The following is a 24,612-nucleotide window of genomic DNA, read 5'->3' on the forward strand; positions in this document are numbered from 1 at the left end:
GTTGACAAACGCATTCTCAGGATATTTTCGTAAATCTCATTTAGAAAAGGCTCTTATTCTATATAAAAAAAAACAGTATAATAACATGAGAGTAAAGAGATATAAAAGTCCTTGTTAAAGTTAAAATAATTAACAAAATTAATTACTTAATTAACTAATGAGACTGCATCCGTTTTGAAATATTTAGCAAATAATAGAGTATAAAGATATTTGATATTGCATTTGCTCCACATGCGCACTTAAACAAAATCAAAACAATGAAAATGGCTAAAATGACATTTCATTACATTTTCTATAAAAAATTCTCATCTACTGGCCACCTCTAAAATTAACCACGATACAAGATGATATCAATGAAATACATAAAAACAAGTTCTTCTGAGGTTTCATGGTATATTCAAGCGTTAATCCTCTCCAATCAGACTCAATTAGAAAGAAACTAGTCTAAATGGAGTACCCTTTGAATATAAACCAATTTAAAGCCTGAAAGTACTGTAGTCTCCTAAACCAGAAGCTCCATAACCTGAATATGGTTGTGATGACAACGAAGATGGGAGGCGTGATGCAGTGCCCAATTGAGAGTACGAAGACCTCGAACCTGCATCTAGCCTGCCGTAACTGATGCTGACAGGTTCTTTGTGAGTGCTTATAAAATCCTGCAATGCAGAGGAAAGAATTTCGGTGAGCAAAAGATAAAGTAACCAATTATTCTGATATAGATTGTACCCTGATATGGTAACTACTTTAAAAGTATAATCTAGTGACAATGGAGAAAAAATAATATGAAAGTTGCACACTTATGCTTAATTTTGTCCTGTGCATGAGCATATTCCTTTCCAGAATACATATTATTTCTGAAAAGTTAGTCCTATTAAAGTCAAAACAAAACTCCCAAACAATTGGCCTATTCAGGTTGAACTGATGAAGCAAGTAAGTGAAAAACCCAGCTATGAACTTCGAACAAAATGACATTGTAAGATGTCCTTCAATGTATATGAAATCAAAATTACCATGCTTTCACGAGGCCTCTACTCTTGCATATACACAAAGCACTAATAGAACACTTGTAATTATCTTTCATTTCCTACTTCTCTACGACAAATAGAATTGAATTTATTTTTTTCGATCCTCATTGCGCTATCAAGTAACACGCAAGTGATAAAAGACTTTAGTCAAGAAGATGAACAAGAAGAAGACAGGCAATAGCGAGTGATCCTAAAGAATTCTACTAAGTGTGGCATTAATGGCTACAGAATGAGCACTAGGTAAGATATAAAAATAAGACCTCCCCGTGCATAAATACCAACAACCACCACATCTGACCGTGCAGGTATGCTTATGTAAATATGACAATCATACAGGAGTATCAGAAACAGAAATATATAACTTCCTTCATTACGAGAGAAGGCCCTCTGAAGTCTCCTACCTGAATTAACTGTTGTGCTGTTTGAACCTCAGATGAGGTGCCTTTTATTTCTACAACGATTTCATCAGGCACCCTGCTCTCTTGCACAGTCAATACAGCACCACTAGTGCGACGAATGTAATCAATATTAGTCCCTTGAATACCGATGATGTCTTCCGCATAGGATAGCGGTATTTGCATTGTTTGTATTACCTAAAAAGCAGACATTATTGGGTGAATGAAGGGTACCGTGACTATTAACAAATCAACAGAAGAGATAAATAAACAAAATATATAGATTGAAGAATGAGCCCACATATTTGCTTTTAGCTTAATGCAGAAGAAGTCAATAGACATTATAAGCTATGACAACACCCACATCATAACCAACCCTAGAGCCAGATCATCATCCGATACATAGTCACAGACGTATATTCTTTTGCAACAAGAAGTAAAACTTAAAAACACATATGTATATATATATATATATATAGAGAGAGAGAGAGAGAGAGAGAGAGAGATCATATAGATATATTCTTTTGCAATATAAATAGTAAAATTTGACAAAACAGAGGCATGCATACACATACATCTTTTCACAATTGGTAGAGAAAAACAGATTTTGGAACAAGTAGTAAAACTTTACAAAATAGAGGCAATCAAAGACATCAGTCCCTTCCCCAGTAAATTTCATTCAAGAAAATAAACATAAAACATGTGAGGGGTTAATATAACTAACCGTAGTAACAATAGGAGCACCAACACGGCCAAGAGCCGAAGAACGCAAACCAGAAAGTGAAGAATCCTGCCCATAGAAAGACATGGTAGAAGAAGGGAGTAACGAGTCCAATTGACTTTCACGCTCAGCTAAGATAGAATCCCTTTTTGATGAAAGAGGCATATCAGGAAATACGCTGGTGCGTGAAGTACTATGCAGCAATGACTTGTCAGACCAGGTCTCTGCTTGACGGTCTTGTGAGATTGGTGTATTGAACTTAACACAGAAATCACATACAACAGTATAAGTATATAGCAAAAATTCAGAAAATGATATATTTCTCATGTTCTTAGTGAACTGTCATCATAACAAAATACAGCAGCAGTTCAACGCAGAAAATATAAATCATAAATACAACCTTATGATTCTGCTTTAGAAAGTTACCAAACAGCTACTTTTATATTAATTTCAGATTAGGCAGTTATAGGTAACTAATATGATGTGAAAGTTGTAGTGATATGTAACTTGTGGTACTGTCTTACAGACTGGTAAAAGGCAATATGTGTCAGGATGTTACTCCTTGTGTTTTGAAGGACGATACAGTTAGGGGAAACCTGTATTTGTAGTTAAATGTGGCCTATATCTCTCAGGATCTGAAAATGGTTCACCTTGATCAGCCATTTACTTTTAATTTGGATTCATAGGGTTTGCACTCAGTCATGCTTGTTTCCTTCACAATGTCCAAAGCATATTTTTCTCTGATATCACAATGCCTTCCTTGGTTGGGCCCCCACAACAATACCAATAAAGTATTTTAAACAACCAAAATTTTGATTTAAAAGTAACAGAACAAGAGTTCTGTAGTTAGGAAATTCTACCAACGTCATTTTCTCTAATGATAATATCTTTAGCACAAAAGTTAGATAAAAGCATTTACCAAAAGTGTGACAAGAGAATACGGAAAAATTGGCTTCACTTTGTTTCAGTCCCAATTTCAACATCACATGGCTAAATTTGCCAAACCAAGCTTGAGGAGATTTGGCAACATCATACAAAAATTGAAATAAGTTTTGTGCCTTCTTCATAGATGCTTTGTGCCTTCTTCCAAAAGGAGCAATAAGTTTTAAAGGTTCCTAATATGTTGGGTTCTACAAATTGCCATAGCAAGGTACGTAACTAAACATCAAGCTTCTTCCATTGAGCTTGACTTCTATTGAACCTTCAACCTCTTCCTTCTCCAAATGATCATGGTAACCTTGACCCAAGAACCAAAGTTCCACAACAACAGCCCATGACAGGTCATTCTTTCCTTTCAGTTTCTCAATTGCAAGGTGAGAGTCCAAGAAATAGCCAAAACAGCCTTGTAGAAGCCCTAAGTGCAGACAACACCTCTTCCCTTCCTTTTTCGAAGGAAAGACTAGACACACCCTTTGGAGTGGTAGAATGAGGGAGGTGAGGTCAAATATGGGAATAGAAGAGGTTGTTGAACCTTTCTAGACAGGCTTGACGATGTTCCAGCAAGTACACAGCAAAGCATGGGCTTCACGCGCTAGACAGGGAACTTGTAGTCAAACATGTAACGAACACATTGCTATGATTTTGGCCACACAACTTGTTAGGTTAGGTTGTGCTCATCGAGGGACAAAACCCTAGCCTTGCCAATGATATTGCCGACAGCAAACAAAAAGTAGACGACAACAAACAATGTCAGATGATGACTGGTGGAAGAGACAGAGTGGGATCATACCACTCTAATACCAACTTGAGATTTCTGAGAATTTAATGAGTCTTACACTACTCATTGATGTACATAGTGTATGAAAAGGAGAAGCAAACAAGAAAAGGAAAAGAAGGAAATAGGGTACAACCTATGATCCTTCTAGATACATCAAAAAACTTTATAAAAGTTGAGTACCAAATAAAAGCATCATTGTTTTAACACTACTAATACATTATGAGCCTAGCCAATGAGAAATTAGAGTCCAACTTATTTCTATTCACTCACGTGCACCCTTATAGGTTCTCACAGTGTTAGTAATATTTGATTCCATTAATATTATAAACAATAATCATCGTAGCCCAAATAATGAGATAGCTAATGATTTGACATAACCCTCCATGAACTATATGTTTCTAATGGGAATGCTGGCATTGTCAACAGGGTGTGTTTAGATTTACATCAACTAGATATATGATTCAAATAGAGATTATACAGCTTTGGTAATCCTCGCCTTACAAGCAGATTTGGGATATTGAATTAAGCCCTAAACCCAAATTTTAAGACAGTATCGATATCAACCTTAGATTCATTTGAACCATTTGCATTGTCACACTCCAAGCCCATACACCTAGGAGTGAGGGTGTGTTTTGGAAAGTCACTTTAATTGTAGTTGTCACCCTTAGCTTGCCTTGATTGCGGCATCTTTTGGTGTTGCCTTAATTATAGTCTTTTGAGTTGTGTTTATTCCAACATCAACTAGAGATATGGCTTATAAAGTTTTTGTACTTACCCCACAAGCCAAATTTGTGGTATTGAGTGAGTCCCTTGGCCTAAATTCTAAGAGTGCCTTTGTAGTTTGGCCCCTTCGTTCAAATATCACAATTGGTGGTTATTTTTATAATTATGTATTAGGAAATTATTATTGGGTACTTATTGTTTGTTACATTCAGTTTAGGAAGTTATAGGTTATAATTGGACAGTTATTGTGATATATTATATTCCAAACTCGTAAAAGGCAACTAAAGGGTGTCCAACTGTTATTCCTTGTGTTTTGAAGGAGAAAACTCCTTGTTAGGGGTAAACAACATGTGTTTTAGGGGAAAACCCTGTTTTTGTACACAAATTTTGCCTAAAAACTAGGTTATTTCTATCTTAAGTCAGAATTCAGTATTTTACTTCTTGACACCAACATATAGTAAAAGAAAATACTGCCCGAAAAAAAAAGGCAGCAAAAGTAGATTTAGAGAAGGGTAAAAGATCCTCCAAAACAAAAAATGGGCAAAACGTATCAGAAAACTAAATTGAAAACAAAGCAAAGCTGCACAATCTCAGTGCATATCTTATATGAAAACTTCTTTAAAACAGTCATCAGCAGAACATAAAAAATTATGGAGAAAACACTATCTTTTAGAAAGTTCTCTAATTCGAGGTCAGAAAAATTACAAGCTTACATTTCTCTCAAATAGGGGAAGAACGCTGTGATCAACCAAAAATTTCCTCAGATGACCAACTACTGCTTCCAGAGCTTTAAGGACCTTCAAGGTTTCTCCCTGAATTTCCACAATCCTCTCATCCGCAGTAGCATAAAATTGCACCTCATCTTCATGAAAATGATTTCCATTAAAATAATATATTGTAGTTTATATCATTGCATGTAAACTGGAAGTTGTGCTATGATGAAAGAGAAAAAAATGCATTTGGATTATTACTTTATTGCATCCGGATTTAATAATAAATAAGGAATTTAATAAATGAATATTCTGGAAGAGGTCTTATTATAATCTGGGAACAGTAAGATTGCATTTAAAGTAATATTGTGATTTAAAACGTTAGATTCATTTTACAAAGATCTCAAGATAGAGTTTGGAGAGAGTACGATAAATAAGCTTGCTAATATAGAGAAAGAAAAACAAAAAAATTTGGATCAAGATGTATCAAGGATGAAGGGAAAGTTCTGGTCACAGGTAAAAAATATCAAAGAGTGAAAATAGAATTACTTTTATAAGCATTTCAACGATGGACAAAGATTGGCTTTAAAAATGGAGGACTAGAAATCTAAAAGGAGGAACAAAATTTGGCTTACTATTGTAGAATTTGGACTGGAGAACCAAAGAAGTCCTTAAGAGGATAGATAAGGGAAGAGCTATTGGTCTAAATGGTATTCCTATTTAACTTTGGAAGTATATAGGAGAATAAGACATGATTTAAATCTCTAAGCTATTTAATGAGATTTTAAGATATAAGAGAATGTCAAATGATGGACAGGAGAGTTTTGCGGTTTCTATACTCAAGAACAAGGGAGATATTTAGAATTGTTTAAACTACAGAGGTATAAATTATGAAAATATGGAAAAGGGTGATTGAGCATAGTTAAGACAAGAACAAGGATTGCAGAGAATTAATTTGGTTTTATGCCATGTAGGTGTATAACAAAAATATTTTATCTTTTACATGGGTTGTTGATGGAAAGATACCGAAGCAATTTGAAAGAGACATATATGATTTTTATTAACTTGAAGAAACTTACGAGCAAGTGTAAAAAGAAGTGTCTTTGGACCTGTGAAAGATGTTTAAAAAAAAATCTTTTTCGTCGCTTATATCATGGCTATACAAGACATGTGGTAATTACTAGAGCCAAAACCCCAAGAGATGAGACTAGGGACTTCCCTCTAGGAATAACTAGATAAGTCTACATCCAGCCTCAACCTTAGGTCCTTGTTTAATCTAATTTTGGATGTACTTACTCGAGACACAAGATTTTCTCTAATTGTATCTTTTTTTGAGAATGATATACTTTTGATGAAGGAATCAAGTGAAGTTATTTTTAAAACTTGAGCTTTGGAAACAGACTTCAGAAACAAAAAAGGTTTTCACTTAAGTTGAAGACAACATATGCATGGCAATTTTAACAAGAGACAAGAGAAATACTACTTAGAAGTAAAAGTGAAGATGTCATACCACAAGTTTCTAAGGTTGAATATCTAGAGTCCATATTACAAAATAATGGAAAAGATAATGAGAAAATCACACATACAATACAAGCGGGATGGCTAAAATGGAAAAAGACATTAGAGGTTATTTGTGATGAGAGAATACCTACCAAACTCAAAGACAAGTTTTACTTACTGCTATACATCCAATAATACACTAGGGTTGTGAATGTTGGTTGCTAAAAGGACAAAAAAAAGGTGAGAGTTGCATAAATGAGAAATGTTAAGATGGAATACGTTGACGATGGCAAGAATGATCTAAAGAGAGTTTTTTTTATAAGCTACACCAAAAAGCTAACTGAAATAAGTTGTAAAGAGCTTAAAAGGGAGTTCAGCTATTTTCATAAACTAAAATAAGCTCTTCTAAGCACCCCTTTATTACCTTGATTACCTTCTTCACTGGCAAACACACCTATAAAAACATGCACATGCAATATTTGAAAAGAAAAACGATTTAGGGAAGTTGACAGTATGGCTGTGGCACACATTCATGACTAATCAGTAGACAGATAATTAATTGTTCATTTAAACTTCTCAATTGATGATCACAATGAGAAAATCCTGCAATCTACCTTGAAGAAAAACTGCCACTCCAGCCAAGATGAAAATGTCAACATAACTCAAATAAACAAATGAGAGCAACAAACATTAACTGTAATTGATAAAATCATTCTCTAACCATATAAAATTAGTGAGTGGCAGACAATATCTCTGACACAATAATTCATAAAAAGAAAGTATCCAACACAAATTAAATTGTCATCTACAATTATGGACAGCCTTAAACATCAATGTTTTTCTACACTAAAACCCCCATAATATGTGTCTGTGTGCATTAAAGGATTTGCATGCAGAAGAAACCCATATCGTTGTATTAGATCCATGTAGATAATAGGAAGCATACCTCCTGACAGCACTCTAACAGAAGCACTGGTATTCTCCTGAATAGATTTTATTAATGAGCCTTGCTTTCCAATCAAACTAATAGCCTGTGTCGATGCAACCAATAAACGGATGGAACAAAATGCAAGACCAGCAGCAGATTCTTTATTCTCAGCATCAATTTCAGATAATCCAAAGACACGCTTGAAGATCCTTATCACCGCATCCATTGCAGGGGAAAGAACTGCCTCTGTCTCTTCCCTCCCGGATACAAGTACCTATGAGAAATATAAAAAAAAAATTAACCAAATTAAGTATACAACAGAAACTAATACACAAATATATAAAGGTCATCATCAAAGGAAAAGATACGAAAGAGTAGATTTGCATGCATATACATTTCTCATTTGAACAACAACATACAGAGCAACTGCACTATAGAGTTCGCTTTCATTCACTCTCTATAGGAAACTAAATAACATTCTAGGCACATACGCATGAAGATTCTATACAGGGGTCACACTGATAATCCACATGAACAAGAATAAAAAGCAACACTTTGACATGGATTAAAAGACACAAACCACTTAGTAATGAAGTTATGATAAAATTGAAGTTGCACAACGAAAGCAAACATAAAACCCAAAACATAACACCAACCAAAACACACATTTAATGTGACGAAGACATAAAATAAAGCAGAATGTGAAAAACGCAATGAAAAGAAATAGACCTGACAAAAAAAAACTGATACTTCATAAGAAGTAACCAAAAATAAATTCCAATTATATCTATATTTCACCGAATGTAGCTGGAATCGGTTCACCATCTTCCAACTACGGATAATCATGTTATGACAATTAAACTCGAAAATCATGCTAATTTGACCCTAAAATCCATAATTTTGATTTCTATTGTATTGAAAATAAATACTCACTTGACAGAATAAAAAATAAACTACATATGTTAACACCATGGCTTCCTAAACAAGAGAAGTGGAAGCACGTTAGCATGGATTTTTTTCCCCAAAGACTGTAGAATCCTTCACCGGATGGAACCTCGACTTTAGGGTAGTATATAGTGCAATTAAATATTCAGAATCCGAATTCGGACAACTGATTGAGCAAGAACAATCACGCGCAGGATGGTACATTAGCATGGAAATTAAAGAAAGGGGAACAGACGAAGCAGTGGAGAAAGCACAGAACAAAAGCGACTACTTTTAGGGTATCAATCACTTTCGTGGTGCTGGAAAGAGTTGGAATAGAAGTATAAAACTTGAAATTGTGAAAAAGAGAAAGGAAATGAAAACCCTAGACAGAGGGAGCGGTTAGGTGCCATTGAGACTTACAATTCGATCAGGAGTGCCGAGAGGAGCGTCGAGAACGCGAATGCGAGATCGTGTCTCTTCACACATCTTCTTTATCAGTTCTCCCTTGCGCCCTATGATGCTCCCAACTTTCCCCACTGGCACGATGAGACGGAACACGCAGTCCCCGGGCCACCCCAGCCACCTCCTCTCCGGAGGAGGTGCCGCCGCGGTGGTGTCAGTCTCCGTGTCGGCCGGTGGCTGTGCGGCGGAGACATTGTCCGGCGAGAGTAGGTTTCCGGCGGTGCCGTTGTGGAGTGGTTGGGCGGTGGCCATAGTGTTGAGAGTGTATGGAGGAAATGAAACACACCGGCGCCTGCCTCTATTGCTTAGCTTCACTGTGCGTTTTTTTTTTTTTGTTTTTGGTTAATGGAGCTTTTAATCCTCAAATTTAAATTTATATATTTTGTTTTTTTACTTACTTTTTATTTTACCTTAAATCCACTTTATAAGTTTTAAGTTCTTAAATTTGAATATCTTGAATTAAATTTTTATTAAGAAAATAAATTTGATTATTTATATCAAATATGATTGTTCTTTTACATCGTTATTACTAACTTGTCTCTATATGAGAAATAAATAAATAAAATATTTAATTAACTTTAAGTCTTTAATAAATTTAAGTATATATATATATATATAACTTTTATATTTTTTAATTAAATAACTATTGTGAATTTAAGTTTAAGTAATAATTTAAGTAATTTGGTTGTTTAATGTTGCGGTCTCAAGCAGAATATACACGCCAAAGAACCAAATCAATCATTTATGTTTTATTTAGATTGGAGAGTTAAAAATTGAGAATGAAAGTATGATGATTTTGAGAAAAAATTAAAGTGAAATTAAGAAAAAATTATTGAAATGTGTGAGTGATATGATAAATGTAAGAATGTTTTGAATTATTTTTAATGATATAAATCGTAAGATTACAAATTATAAAAAAAGAAAAAGATAAATAATAATTAATTTTGTGTATATTTTAATTAATTAAAATAATGTAAAATTTTAATTATAAATAAAAGAATAAAATGATGTAAATTAAAATAAATAAATAAAATCAAAATTTTAAATATAGTTATATTATTTTTTATTTTATTAATTTAAATTAATTTTTTTAGTTAAATTAATGTGTTTATATAATTCTAATATTATTTATGATTATTTAATTTATATTATATTATGTTATATATATATATTAAGTATATATAGTTATATAAGAAAATTGATATTAATAATGATTTTCATTATTATTATTAAAAAATTATATATTTTTTAAAAATTAAATGAGTATTTAAAACATAGGATAAACATTAATTAGTCATTCATTGAAAGCAAAAATAATTAAAGTCATTACATTTAATATGGAGAGAGATAAAAATATGTTAATTTCTTCATAATTTTGAAATTATGACAAAATTAATAACATAATAATATTAATTAGAAAAAGAAAACATATCCTCACTAACAACATTTGAATCCTTGTCGATAAATTCCCTATCTAGCACCATTTACATTTTTATTTCCCTAAATAACACCATTTTACTTTTATTTCCCTATCTAACACCCTTTTGTTTTTATTTCCCTATCTAGCACCCTTTTATTTTTTATTTCCCTATCTAGCACCATTTCAAAAATAAATAAATAAATAATAATTTATTATTTTTTTGATAATTTTAATTTTGAATGCATTAAAAAATAAGTATTTTTAATGTTTAAAATAGTTAGAAATATAATAATGAATAAAGAAATGAGCTTTTACAAAAAAATAATAATAATAAATTAAAAATGTTTAGTTTAATTTATTTTTTCTTTTATAGAAGTTTTCATGTTAGGCATCACTATGCAACTTGACATCTCAGCTAGGCTGACATCTCAAGTAACAACAATCATCTGCCATCACATGAAAAAAGTATTATTAAAAAAAAGGAAAAAGAAAAAAAATACAAAAATATTGGGGGATTAGACCAAAACCCACATGTTAACAAAAACAATACATAGGTAGACTATACCTATTCATAAAGAATTCTAAGAACAGACTAGATGAAAATCTATTATACCAATGAAATAATTTTCTATAAATGAACAGATGGAAGTTTAAAATTATTTTTTTAAGAATGAAGAAAATAAGAAATTAAAACATAAATTAATATTTATTTTTATTATTATTGATGATGTAATCATGTTAATTTCAAGTAAAAAATAAAGGACATAATTATAAAAAAACCAAAGTCAATTAGTATTAATTAATAATGGACACACAAATAATATTGAAGTGACTACCCTAAATGCAAAATCCAAAAAAAAAACTAATGCAAATACTACACTTAATGCTTAAAAATTATAAGAAAAAAATGCAAAAATAAATAAGTATAGAAAATAAAAATAGCAATAATAAAATAAAAACAAAAATAAATAAACAATGGCAGGAAAAAATAATAACTAAAAACATATAAGATATAAAATAGAGGCAAAACAAGATAAGATAAATATATAATATATAAAAAAAATATAAATCCAAACAAGATAAAGATAAGAGATGTAAGACAATACTAAATAAGTAGATGTTGATAATAGTTTGTGCGAAATGAAACATAATTAATGACGAGAAGTGCACAATCCAATAATGTTGGGACATGTTCTTTTTGTGTGTCATGGTGTTTGACAATATGAACATTTTTTTGTTCGATCATGTTGTTCTCTTATGTCTATATCAGTCCTTATTCGACTTGACTTAGGTCTTCCCTTTGAGGTTATTTTCATGTCGGGACTTGGGCATAGTATTTGACCACTGTATGCAGGTCAATACTCTTCATTTCTGAGTTCCATCAAATAGTCTTTCGTAACATGCGTGAATATCCTGGAGGAAAGAAAGATCTGTTGCAATGTTGTTGTTTTTATTTTCTATATTTATTTATTTTTACATTTTTCTTCTTCTCATTTTTAAGCATTAAGGGTAGTAATTGCATTAGTTTTTTTTAGGATTTTGCATTTAGGGTAGATAAACACTTCAATATTATTTGTGCGTTCAATATTAATTAATACTAATTGACTTTGATTTTTTTATAATTATGTCATGTATTTTTTACTTGAAATTAACATGATTACATCATCAATAATAATAAAAATAAATACTAATTTATGTTTATAGATTTTCAACTTTTATGTTTTTGTAGAGTTTAATTTTTAATTTTTTTCATTCTTTAAAAAAAAATTAAACTAAACATTTTTAATTTATTACTTTTTTATTTTTATTTTGTAAAAATTTATTTATTTATTCATTAATTATATTTCTAACTATTTTAAACATTAAAAATACTTATTTTTAAAGTATTAAAAATTAAAATTATAAAAAAAAAAATTATTATTTATTTATTTATTTATGAAATGGTGCTAGATAGGGAAATAAAAAATAAAAGGGTGCTAGATAGGGAAATAAAAACAAAAGGGTGCTAGATAGGGAAATAAAAGTGTAAATGGTGCTACATAGGGAATTGAGCCTCGAGACCTTCAAACGTTTTTTCAAAAAAAGTCTATATGATTTAGATCATCAGTGAAGTTAGAAGATTTCGGTTAAACATAAATTTTTCATAGTTAATGTATTATAAAAAAATAATTCATACATTATTCCAAATGTATGACATCAATTTCATACAATTTTCATCATTCATATATAATAAATATCAATCAATCACATACATTTAAAAATTCACAACATTCAGGAACATTTTCAATAATAAAAAACAATATTTAACTTCCAAATTATAAAAATATAATATTTATACACCACACAATATCAAATCAAACAATTTTATCATATAACATCTCTGCAAGAGAAATTAAAACTTGGGACCATGTCTCCTCCACATTCAAATTTTCTAACATAAATTACTATTAAAAATTAAAGTTAAGAAATTAGAATATATGAGATTGTAGGACACAAGATGTTGGGAGAAGACGTATTGTTTAAGGAATTATGGAAAATGAAAACATTACCAACAAGACATTTTTATTTTACGTAGAGATTCTACAACAAATATCCTTTAGCACTAGGTCATACTTTTATGCCAATATTTAAACAATACTTTTTATCATAATTTTATGCAACTATTAAGTATTGTATTTACATTTAGGCCATAATTATTTAATTGTGCTAATAACATTTCCATAATTATAGCTTATTCTTTCATTCTACATTATATTATCATTATTATTATTAACAATTCATTTTTAAAAGTATCGAATTTAAGTCTTCCCATTATACATAAAACTTACAATCATTATATTATACAAACTAACTGTGTTCACATAATATTATTATTATTATTATAATTAATATTTTTATGATTATGATTATGATTATTATTTTTATTAATATTATGTTTATAATATTATTATTATTATCATTATCACTGTTATTAGGACTAGCGGGCACACCTGCGCTCTCGCATGTATCCGCATTTTTTATTTTTTTATTTTTATATAATTAAATATAAAATTTAATCAAATTAAATAATATATTATTATTTGTGTTAATTTTTTATTTTTTATATTTATATTTATTTTTAATTAAATATGTTTAAAATAAGATAAATAAAAGAGATGAAATATGAAGAAAATTAGCAATACACAATTTCAGAATCTCAATATGTTTTTCATAATTTAATAAAAATATTTTAAAATTAAAAATATGCTTATTTAATAAAGAAGAATATCAGTTTAAAACAATTAAATATACACATTTTTATATTACAGAAATATTGAAAAAAAACAATTTAAAAAATGAATGATCCCATTAGAACTCAAATCAACTCAAAGATAATGGTATTTTTAAAAAAGGTTGGTATAGTTACGGAAAAGGAGAGAGACCTAAATAATAAATTATTATAGAAGAACATTATTATAGAAAAATGAACCCAAATATTAATCTCTTCATTACCAATGATCGTGTCACGGAGTTGCGCCTGAAATAAAACCAAATATTAATCTAAAGATAAAATAGGAAAAAATTTGAGACCCCTTTATGTATAGGTATAGATTAATAATAATAATAATACTATTATTATCGTTAATAATAATAAAAAATATGATTAATATATGTTTTAATTATTAACAATAGTAATAATAATAATAATAATAATTTTAATTTTAATTTTAAAATCAAAATTTGGTTTGAGTTTTAGTTCGTAAACCAAGCTTGTGATTTAGATTTAGGTACATGTTGGAGAATGGAAGATAAAGAAAACATTACAAAAAAATTGCTAACAATGTGTGGAACAATGAAAGTAATCACAATAGTAGAGTGTGAGTGTGAATAAGAAACAAGTGTAACAGTGAAAAGTGTTCCTAGATTGGTTATTGGTATGATAATAAAATTTTGTTATTAAAATTAAAAGGTGGTATTTTTCCAATATCTTTATCTCTTTATTACCATCTTTTACCAACATTATCAATGTTTTTCTAAGGAAAATCTCATCCACCATTATTACGTGTTGGATGAAGAACGTATAAGAACCAAAAACAAAGATGATCCAAATTCATCAAATAAAGATTTTCAACGAACAAGGATTCAACCTATCATCACATTATTCGTGTTCATTCGTTGGAGCCCTCATGTTGGGCAACAACATGCAGATCTCGGTTTAAGATTGACATGCACAAGATGAAGAAAATGGTTACAAACATGAGCGAAGGTTTTCAGAATAAAATGGGATGAACAATGAGCCTGTTGACGGTGATGGCAATGTTGCAGAGCTTGCGGAAGACGGCGCTCTGAACGGAGAGAATGTCGTCGTCTCCGGGGATGGAGGCGTCACACGTGTCGATTGCAGCCAAAGCAGCTTTGAGCCAAAGCGATGTTTCGGCATCGGAATCCACCATCATAGCAGCAATGGTGTCCTCCAGCTGGCTCTCTGCGTCCAGAATGGTTTCCTTGCAATCCGCCAAACCTTGCTGCACATCAGGGCTAAGGTTGTCGTCATCGATTAGCGTTTTCGCTTCGCTGAGGATCCCAGAAGCGTTGGTGGCAGCAACCCTAAGAGAAATGATTGCCAAGTCTTTAAGGTTTGCATCAGGGCTTCTGAGTTTGTCAGAAGAGAGAACCTGAACGCAGAGATCTCTGCTTGGGGAGATTGAGCACACATTCTTGATCAAGCTCTTCCCTCTTAATAGTTCTTGTGCAGTTCCCTGGTGCGCCATTGCAGCAACACACAGAACCAACACCCAGAAGAGTTTTGTGGAGCGTTCCATTTTGTATTATTGGAACGAACGTTACAAATTTCTTCTTCTTCTCTTCTAGGGTTTGGTTTTGTGTGTTGCTCACCAGGATGAGAAATCACTTAGCCATAGGGAAATTATTTATAGTGAAAAAGTCAAAACTAATTAGGGATTGGTTATTGTTCAATGCTTAATCTTAGCACAAAATATATTTTGAGGTTGTTGTTTTGTGTTCCTCCATGTTTCTCTCTTTTTCTTTGCTTCAATCCAGTTATGCAACTATATTTTCTCACGTTTTGTTATCACTCACTATAATTAAGGAGGGACATATTCTACCTTCAAAAATGTCTAATTGTTTAAGATCAATGTATAAGTATTTTGTTTTATTCTTTTAAGATATATAAGTATTATATTTTCTCTGTTACAATGAAATTTAAGTCCCTCATTGCATCTCCACTTTTTAATTTTTTTATTGATACTCTAATAACTCTTCAAAGATGATTTACGTGGTTATTTCTTCAAATATATAAATGTCATATTCTTGTTGTGTTAAAATGCACTTTTCTTCTTTAACATGCATAAAATATTATATCTTACTCTGTTTCACACACTTTATGAAAAATACTACTTTATAACATTTATTTTAAAATAAATTTAGTGATATATTGAGATGGATATTGTACTGGGCCGAGAGATTGGACCGAAAGCAAGGTGTACTAAGCCGACCGAAAGCAAGGTGTACTAAGCCGAGAGCTCAACCCGAAAGTAAACTAAATAACGAAAGAAATAAAATAGAATGGAAATTATTATTAAGCAAAAGCCCATGAAACTGGGCCCAAATATGTAGGTATGTGTAGTACATGTTTAATACAAAAAGAAAAGGCCCAAATAACTTATGGGCCCAATAAAAGAGTAGTATAAATAGAGGGTCATCCTGAGAGGTAAGGGGGTTGAATTCATTTTAATATCTTGAAAAACTGAATCTAACTTTGGCATCGGAGCACCTTTCAGGTACGCACACCCATCTGTGAGAGGAAGCCGAGACCAAAAACCGAAAGATCAAATGGAGTAAATTAAAGTTGACCGGGAAGTGTCCGTCAAGCAATTCAATAAAACGTGAAAGATTTTCGAACTAAATACAAATCAAGAACAAGTAAGCCGAAAGATCACACCGAGAAGGGAGTCCGGAAGCGAAGGCCGAGAGGTCAACGGGTGGAAGACGAAGATAGTTTGTTTCTAGGTCCTTGTAAGAACAGATATATTTAAATAAATTGATAATAAACATGTATCTCTCATATATATATATATAATTTTAATTTAATATGTGTTTGATAAGATAAATACGTAAAATTGTATATACCTTCAACCAGATTTGAAAGTGACTAATATGATGAAACAAATAAATAATGTCAAATTGAACGCGATGTAGAAAATTCAATGGATGAAAGTACTCGAGCTGGATAAGAAATGTAGCAAAGTTCATTTAAAAGTACTTCAGATCTTTAAAATTCTACAAGAATATCTAAAGTAAAGAATATAAATAGAAGGCATAAAAGTATTAATTACTACTTTATTATTATTTGTACTGATATGGACCGAAGGTTAATATCATGTCTCGACTTCCACAATCTGGTTGATTGAATGTCTCACGTCCGTGAGGGTTGACCAACACTTTTGGTCCAATTATACGTTCAATTAAGGTCAATGAAGTTAACCCATCATTAAAAACTAGGTAATACACCTTTAAACACGATTCACCTCACTAATCCGGCTCAACAAGGTAGGCTCACTAAAATAATATAATAGCGCACATTCCAATAAGTAGGTACGTCATGTATTATTGTAATCTGACAATCGGATATCGAACTCCCTTTGCTGACTTGAGCGTCGAAGTGTCTTCTGCAGGTACCCACATTCGGTATTCCCTAGAAGACCGAGTGATCGAGCAATTGAGACGGAAGGAGTAGCAAGAAGTTTGGAAGAGGAAGGTGAAGCATACACCAACCGCCGATAGGAGGGAGGAAGATTAAGTTTTTCAATAGTTCTCTAGGTCTTATCTCCCTAACTAAAACATTATTATTATTATTTGATGTAATAGTTTTTTTATAATTTAATATTCATAGAAATTATTATAATAAGAAATAAATTTTCTTATAACTTTACTCTAATTTGTTTTTATATAAAGTTTTTATGAATAATATTATTAATATACACGCAATAATATTTATAGGATAAGTATTAATAGATCTCTTTTATTACGTACCACAGATAGATGTGAACATTCAAGTTATAGTTGAATGAATTATTCTAATAATTAATATTACCTTATAATATTGTATTAATTAATACATTATTTGTAGTATTTTTAATTCCAAATATGTAATCCTTTAGAAGAGTAGTTGAATGAATATTGGATATAATTAAAACGATTTATCCTCTTAACGTAATCAATTTGAACTCTAATAAATTTAACCTTTGTTAGGTAAGTTGAATGAAGAAAGAAAAATATTTTTATTAAGTTATTTATCATAATATTTCTTGTTATATGAGGAATATATTTTATATATAAAATAAATATTTATTTTTTGTGTCATGAAAATTATTATTTTAGTTATCAACTTTTAAGTTGAAGTGTACATAATAGTTTTATGATTAGAAGTAACTGTGATTATGCAACAATTTGGGAAAAGATCAAAGGTTGTTTAAGTTGCACCCTCTTAACACATGTTTCCATGACCCCATCTTTGAGTGATGAATTGAAAATACTTTTAAAATTTAAAATTGATTTTTCTTATTTAAATTTAAAATTGGTTATTATACAGGTTACTGCAATTAATACTTTTTTTTTACAAATAAAATGTGAAATTTAACACCAAACTTCTTATTTTGGAATTTTTGGCATAAAAAGAAATTTAATGGTTATTGGTCTGACATAAAAGATTACAAAAAATAATACTATTTACTAAAATATTTACATCTTCAATACTTCTTACTTCAATTACTTAAAATTTATAATTTTTTTTTCTAAATTAGTTTAAATTAATTTTAAAATTAACATTATTCTACATAAAATCTAAGTCAACACTGATTTAAAAATTGTCACTTCAAAAAAATTATTATATAATAACTAATTTTAAAAATAAAAAATAATTATTCACTATATTAACTAAATTAAATATAATTTATATTATTAATAAAATATTATAAAACAATTTCTAAATTTATATTTAAATCAATTATCAAAATTTTAGCTACTAATATTTTAAATTCTAAATTAGTCTCTAAATGATTAATAGAAACTAATTTAGAATATAAGTAGTTAGTAGCTAAAATCTTAATAACTAAAAGTTAAATACTTTATAAATTTTTATTAATAATATAAAAAATTATTTTAAATACTAATAATTTTTTAATTTGTAAAATTTTTTTTAATTTAAATAATATAATAATTAATTAATTTTTCTCAAAAATTAATTTTTATTTAATAATTTTTTTAAATGTGTAAATAAAATTATTTATGAATTATAAAAGTACTCTTTTATACTTATAAATTTTCACTATAGATAAAATGTAGTTTATCTTAAAAGTTAACATTCTACATCAAATTTTGGTTAATTGAGTAAAAATTTGTGACTCTTCATTGAATCCAAGTAAACCGACCTAAAAAGTGTTATATGGATTAGCAAGAAAGTATTATTGTATATATTTATTATATGGATTAATGATGACATAAATGAGACATTTTGTAGTAGTAAGTAATGTTTTTAATGTTTAAAATAATGAAATTGATTGGGTAAAACAAGTAATAATAATAGAAAAGAGACATGAGTGGTCCAATAATGAAGCTGAGCATTGTCTTTTCCTTCCTTCTCATCTCCATCACCCTTCTTTCTGCCACTTCTGCTACAACAACATTCTCATCATCTCCTACACTTCTGCTTCATTTCACACACCATTCTTTTTGGCCTTTACCTATAATTGCTCCTTATACTATATCTTATTCAACGCTGTTCTTTCTATATATATCTCATTCTTAGATATAACAATTTTTTCCCTTTTTCTTTGCTATCATTATTGTTCAGAAAATCGGTAATTTCTCCACTAAAATAACACAACTAATGAAATCAACCAGTTCAGAACAAATGAACACTTATTTTAAAACAAATGAACACTTGTTTCTAAAACTTACTATCGAAATTCAGTCAATTTAGCTTAATTTCGAAGCATAACTGAAACAATATGTTTTTATTAATGTAAGAAAAGATATTACAAATTAAAATATAAAAATAAAAGGAGAAGTTAATTTATAATATTTAAGGGAAAAGAAATCTAAGAATTCTTTCTTCCTATTTTCACCTTATTTTTCTACAAACACTATGAGACACTCCAAACCCTATTAAGTATATTCATATATCATCATCACAATTTTCTTTATTATTTTTCCTTCTTCTCTTCCATAACATTACTCATAACATCTATCCACTTTCTTTGGCGGTGTAACACCACACTCTTTTTTTAACCTAATAAAACAAAACAACAACTTTTATTGTCAACTCATTGGGTTTAGGGTTTTGCACCTTCCGAAATGCCCTTATCTTCTCCACAATTCAAAAAACCTTCTTTCAAATACCTTCTTCTTCAATCAAGTTCTTCTTTTTTTGTTTTGTTTTACTTGAGTTGAACCAATGAGATCAAGTTGGGGAAGAAGCTATGGATTCAACCACATCTACCCTCACTTCACCAACCTTCACCAAAAAACTTCGGACCCTCCGAAAGCGGCCCAACCAAAACTACAACGAAGCTACCATACTCCTCGCCGCAGCGTATCCCAGCCTCTTCTCTACCAGAAACCTCAAAAACTCCGAAAAGTTCATCAAACCGATACAGGAGTGTTACAAGGACTCGTCGGAACCGTTGTTAGTGTTCAGAGAATATGATGCAATCGACAGCGACGCCTTCTCTTTCGAAAGCAAACGCCGCTTCCAAACGGAACCTAACAGGTTGTCCTTCGGCGCGCGAGAGAGGAACAAGAAGAAGAAGAACGCGAATTGTGAGGAAGTAGATTTGGATTTGGAGAGGGAAGAGTTGGATTGCGAATCGATGCTGGAGGAGGAAATCGAGGAAGGGATCGATAGCATCATGGGGAGAAGCAGAGTGGAAGATGCCGACTGCGGCGCCAATGAAGAACGCTTCTCCCACGGAGAGTTCAGTTGGGTGAGGGCGCTCCGGCGAGTTCACGACGATTCGAAGTGGTGGAACTTTCTTGTGGTTGACATGCTTCAAGTTTCGCCGCCAATGGAGAACGCTACGACGGAGAATTTGGTTCCGACGAAAAGGAAGAAGAAGGAGAAGAAGGTGTTGAAGAAATTATCAGAGGAGGGATTGAGTAAGGGTTCACTATTGAAGTTGAATTGCGACGACGTTCAGAAAGCTTGGTCGGACCGGGGGTCGCCGTTCGCCAGTGGTTTTCCAGGAAACGACGTCGCCCCACGTTTTAAAATCTAGAAGAATAAAAGTTTAAGAAAATTTGGTAGTACTCATCATATTACACGCATATCAAATAAACAAATCTATATATTATATAATCTATATATTATATAATTATGAATTATATAAATTCACAATAGAGAAATAGAGATTTATGTGTACAAATATATGTTTTGGTTTAAAATAATTTATTTTTTATTTATATAATTATAATAAAAATTTATACAATAAATTTAACTTTTAAGAAAATTAATGTATTTTTTTTTAAATTGTGTTAGAATCGTGTTAAAATTGTCAGAAATCTAGCAAATATTTTTTGAATTGGATATTTCACAAATGCATGTCCTACTGGTGTCTCCGTGTATCTGATACTTACGGTCATTTAAGAAGAGTGTTTGAGTTTTATAAACTCCATTCCTTTATTTACGATTTTTTTTTAATCTAACAATTTTTTTTTCATTTTAATAAAATTTTTAAATTTTCTATTTTTATTATTTTTGTTTCTGCGTCATAGTAGATAGCAATTAAATAAAAAATAAAACTCCTAACAAAAAACAACTTAAAAATAATAAAAGGAATAATTTTAAAAGATAGAAAAAATAGTACATATAAAATAATTTCACATTTTTTATTCCGTTAAATTGTCAACATTTAATTCAATATATCTTAAATATTTTTTTGCGTGGAAATTAATATAATAAAAATATTTGATTTCATTACATGTAGAGTGTAGAAGAGCTGCGTTACATGTTTATCTAATCCAACTCAATTTCAATTTAATTACATTTTTTTTTTCGCATTTTGAATGAACCTTTCTTCACTTGATTAAAATTAAATTGTTATAAATTTATAAGTTTTAAATCTGATCAATCTGTATTAATATAATCAAATTATACAATAAATGTAAAAATGTTATTTTTCTATTATAAAAAACATATATTTATAATAATGTGAATATTATTTTGTAAATTCTATTTATAACACACGTATGTTATTGTTATAGCTAAATATTATCTTTAACTTTCTTTCTTAGGATTATATTAACTTGCCACTGTCTCTCTTAAAAGCATTACTAACTTGTGAAAAATAAGAAATATTAAAATATTGGTTAATTAAAAAGAAAATTCTTAATTTGATTATTGTATTCTATCAATTATAATGGTGTGAGACGAGATTGAATTGATAAATAAAATAAATAAATTTAATCTAATCAAATTCAACAAAATTAGACTAAATCTACCTTTATTGAAATAGCTTACCTCTAATTTTATGAACTAAAAGTTTAAAATAATGATTGTTTTGAGAGTTATCTTTGAGTTTAACGATAAAATATATATTTTTCTAAATCTTATACTTGTCACATGCATTAATTAAATTTGAAAATGGTGTTGGGAAAATTAATTTCATACACTTAAAACATAACCATCAAAATTAATGGGAAGGAAAAAAAGAAAGACAAAAAAAATTACTTGATAGAATACATAATTGTACAATTTCTCACCCTAAATCTTGTAACTTTCCTACTAAAATCACTAATACGTATAACTTATAGTTTTTTAAATCATTACTTTAAAACTAAATATTCTTTTAAATTTAATATACTTACGTGATTTTCACACTTAAAATAACTAATATATCTTTTAAATCATTATTCTAAAATTGTATATTTCTTAAAATCAAATTATTTAAATTGAAAAATTACATATACGTAAAAAAAAATATGTGTTTCCACTAGCTACTATAATTAATATATATTTTATACAAAATTACAAAAGATAAAAACCAATAGTAGCCTATTTAATTTTAAGCACAACTAAATAAGATTTAACCAATATAGTTTCACCAATCTAATTTGTATATAACGTTTGAGAGTATTTTATAGTGTCTTTGTGATTCTGTATTAGATTTTTATTTTTTTTAATGTATTTCACTCTTTTCATGCACTGCTTTTGTTGTATTTTTTTTTTTCTTGTATGAGAACATTTCTAATACATTATGGATTATACAATCTAATTTTTTTTCCCAAAGAATAAAGTATTACGAAGTTGACTTTAAGCTTAACTCAATCTCATACAACCAAGACAAATGCTTCCTACACCCAACATATTTTTTAATTTCCAAAAATACTCTTAATTCTGGAAATAAAAATCCGGAATTGAAAATAATATATTCCAGAAAAATAAATCCAGAAGTGATTATTGAGTTCCGAAAATAAAAATCTGGAAACAAAAATTAAAATTCTATTTCGGACAAAAAGTTCCAGACTTGAAAAATAATACATTCCGGAAAAACAAATCCAGAAAAGAAATTATTGTGTTTCAGAAATGAAAATTTGGAAACAAGAATGAAAAACTCATTCCGGATAAAAAAATCCGTAATATAAAATTTCATTCCGGAAAAAAAAATCTGGAACACATATTTTGGAAATTTTTTTTAAGGACAGTTTCGTCTTTTGCGCTGATATCGGGTGCAGTGATATGGTGCAGGAAGCAATTGCCTAAAACCGACTCATAGGATTAAGGTTTGCACCCACTTATATATAATGAAATGTCATCATCTCTAGTCGACGTGGGATCTCCAATATAAAAATTTTCAAATTGAATAATATGAAAAATAACTATCAAAGTAATCTGAGATTGACTTTTATATTATGTAATCCGAAAACTATTTTTTAAAATAAAAAAGAAAAAAAAATAGTCACCACGATATGATGCGTTGTGGATTTTTAAAAAGTTCTAGAGACAATTTTGTAATTATACATAAATGTAGGGATGGAGGAAAAAAATGTAGAAGTTCATGAAAAAAAAACACCAATTCAAGAACTGCATATACCCTATTTATTTTCAGGGCTTTTCTTCTTTTACCTGTAATAATAACATTTCATAATAAAACACACAATTTTACGTAATATAGAATTATTTAAAATATATTTGAAATTATATAATTTAAAATAGTTTTATTTATATTGAGGACTTTAGAATTATATCCTAAATTACATAATTCAGAGCAATTATATAATCCTATTTTAATGACCTAATTTGAAATAAATAACTGTGGCTGTAATGAATGCAATTGATTGGGCAGATGTATTAACTAGTATGAAATAAATTGCGTAACAACCTATGCTTTAAAAAAAGTATCTAACCATAACTATCTCATACTTTAATCAAAACTTCCCAAGTTTGTTCATCAAAATAAAAGTTTCCTATTTTTAAATATTTATGAATTCCAAATTGAAATCAATATTCTATTCATTAATACTCAATCTAAATATCTCTTACACTACAAAGAGAATAATTAAATAAAAAATAATTTTAGAGACTAAAATAATTAGACATTATATTGACTATATTAAAGACTACTTTATAAAAATAAAATTACTTATATCTAAAATAATTTCTATTATTAATAAAAGTTTAGAAACTATAATAGTTTCCAAATCGGTATCTAACTATTAACTATTAAGGTTTTAGCTACTAACTACTTATGTTCTAAATTAGTCTTTATTAGACTTTTAGAGACTAATTTAATATCTAAAATATTAGTAGTTAAAACTTCGGTAGCTAATTTAAATACTAATTTAGAAACCATTTTACAATATTTTATTAATAATAGAAAACACCTTAGATATCAATAATTTTTTAATCTTTAAATTAGTATATAATTTAGTCAATACAGTGACTAATTATTATTTTTATCTAAATTTGGTTCCTATTTAATTATCTTTTAGTTTTTTTTATCAGCACGATTTCTTGTAGTATTAGGTCATACTTTTTATTAAATATTTAAAATATCTAAATTTTATATTTTAATAAATTTTTGGTATTG

At 29.4% G+C, this 24,612-nt stretch overlaps 3 protein-coding genes across 3 annotated transcripts; 1 reads left to right on the forward strand and 2 right to left on the reverse strand.

Moving 5' to 3' along the window:
* Positions 1 to 264: 264 nt before the first annotated feature.
* LOC137821260 (RNA-binding KH domain-containing protein PEPPER-like) lies at positions 265 to 9,452 on the reverse strand. The gene is made up of 6 exons (XM_068625767.1): positions 9,067 to 9,452; positions 7,738 to 7,993; positions 5,295 to 5,443; positions 2,145 to 2,399; positions 1,427 to 1,618; positions 265 to 656 (listed from the first exon to the last, which is right to left on the reverse strand). Exons 1-6 carry the CDS (start codon positions 9,358 to 9,360, stop codon positions 477 to 479), a joined length of 1,326 nt encoding a protein of 441 aa, XP_068481868.1. The 5' UTR covers positions 9,361 to 9,452; the 3' UTR covers positions 265 to 476.
* A 5,156-nt stretch (positions 9,453 to 14,608) lies between these two features.
* On the reverse strand, positions 14,609 to 15,403 carry LOC137821660 (pectinesterase inhibitor 10-like). Its single transcript, XM_068626360.1, has one exon. The coding sequence runs from the start codon at positions 15,328 to 15,330 to the stop codon at positions 14,779 to 14,781; it is 552 nt and encodes a 183-aa protein (XP_068482461.1). The 5' UTR covers positions 15,331 to 15,403; the 3' UTR covers positions 14,609 to 14,778.
* A 4,191-nt stretch (positions 15,404 to 19,594) lies between these two features.
* Positions 19,595 to 20,882, forward strand: LOC137821148 (protein CHLOROPLAST IMPORT APPARATUS 2-like). The gene has a single exon (XM_068625607.1). The coding sequence runs from the start codon at positions 20,008 to 20,010 to the stop codon at positions 20,800 to 20,802; it is 795 nt and encodes a 264-aa protein (XP_068481708.1). The 5' UTR covers positions 19,595 to 20,007; the 3' UTR covers positions 20,803 to 20,882.
* The last annotated feature ends 3,730 nt before the right edge of the window (positions 20,883 to 24,612 follow it).

The sequence above is a fragment of the Phaseolus vulgaris genome, chromosome 9, assembly GCF_000499845.2.
Source record: "Phaseolus vulgaris cultivar G19833 chromosome 9, P. vulgaris v2.0, whole genome shotgun sequence".
Taxonomy (NCBI): domain Eukaryota; kingdom Viridiplantae; phylum Streptophyta; class Magnoliopsida; order Fabales; family Fabaceae; genus Phaseolus; species Phaseolus vulgaris.

Bases quoted from the DNA above. Each gene is read 5' to 3' on its own strand.
- LOC137821660 (XM_068626360.1), bottom strand. From the start codon at position 15,330: ATGGAACGCTCCACAAAACTCTTCTGGGTGTTGGTTCTGTGTGTTGCT.
- LOC137821148 (XM_068625607.1), top strand. From the start codon at position 20,008: ATGGATTCAACCACATCTACCCTCACTTCACCAACCTTCACCAAAAAA.
- LOC137821260 (XM_068625767.1), bottom strand. From the start codon at position 9,360: ATGGCCACCGCCCAACCACTCCACAACGGCACCGCCGGAAACCTACTC. The intron at 7,994-9,066 runs GTAAGTCTCAAT...TATTTCTCATAG, and splicing joins TCGGCACTCCTGATCGAATT to GTACTTGTATCCGGGAGGGA. The intron at 1,619-2,144 runs GTTAGTTATATT...TCTGCTTTTTAG, and splicing joins GTGCTCCTATTGTTACTACG to GTAATACAAACAATGCAAAT.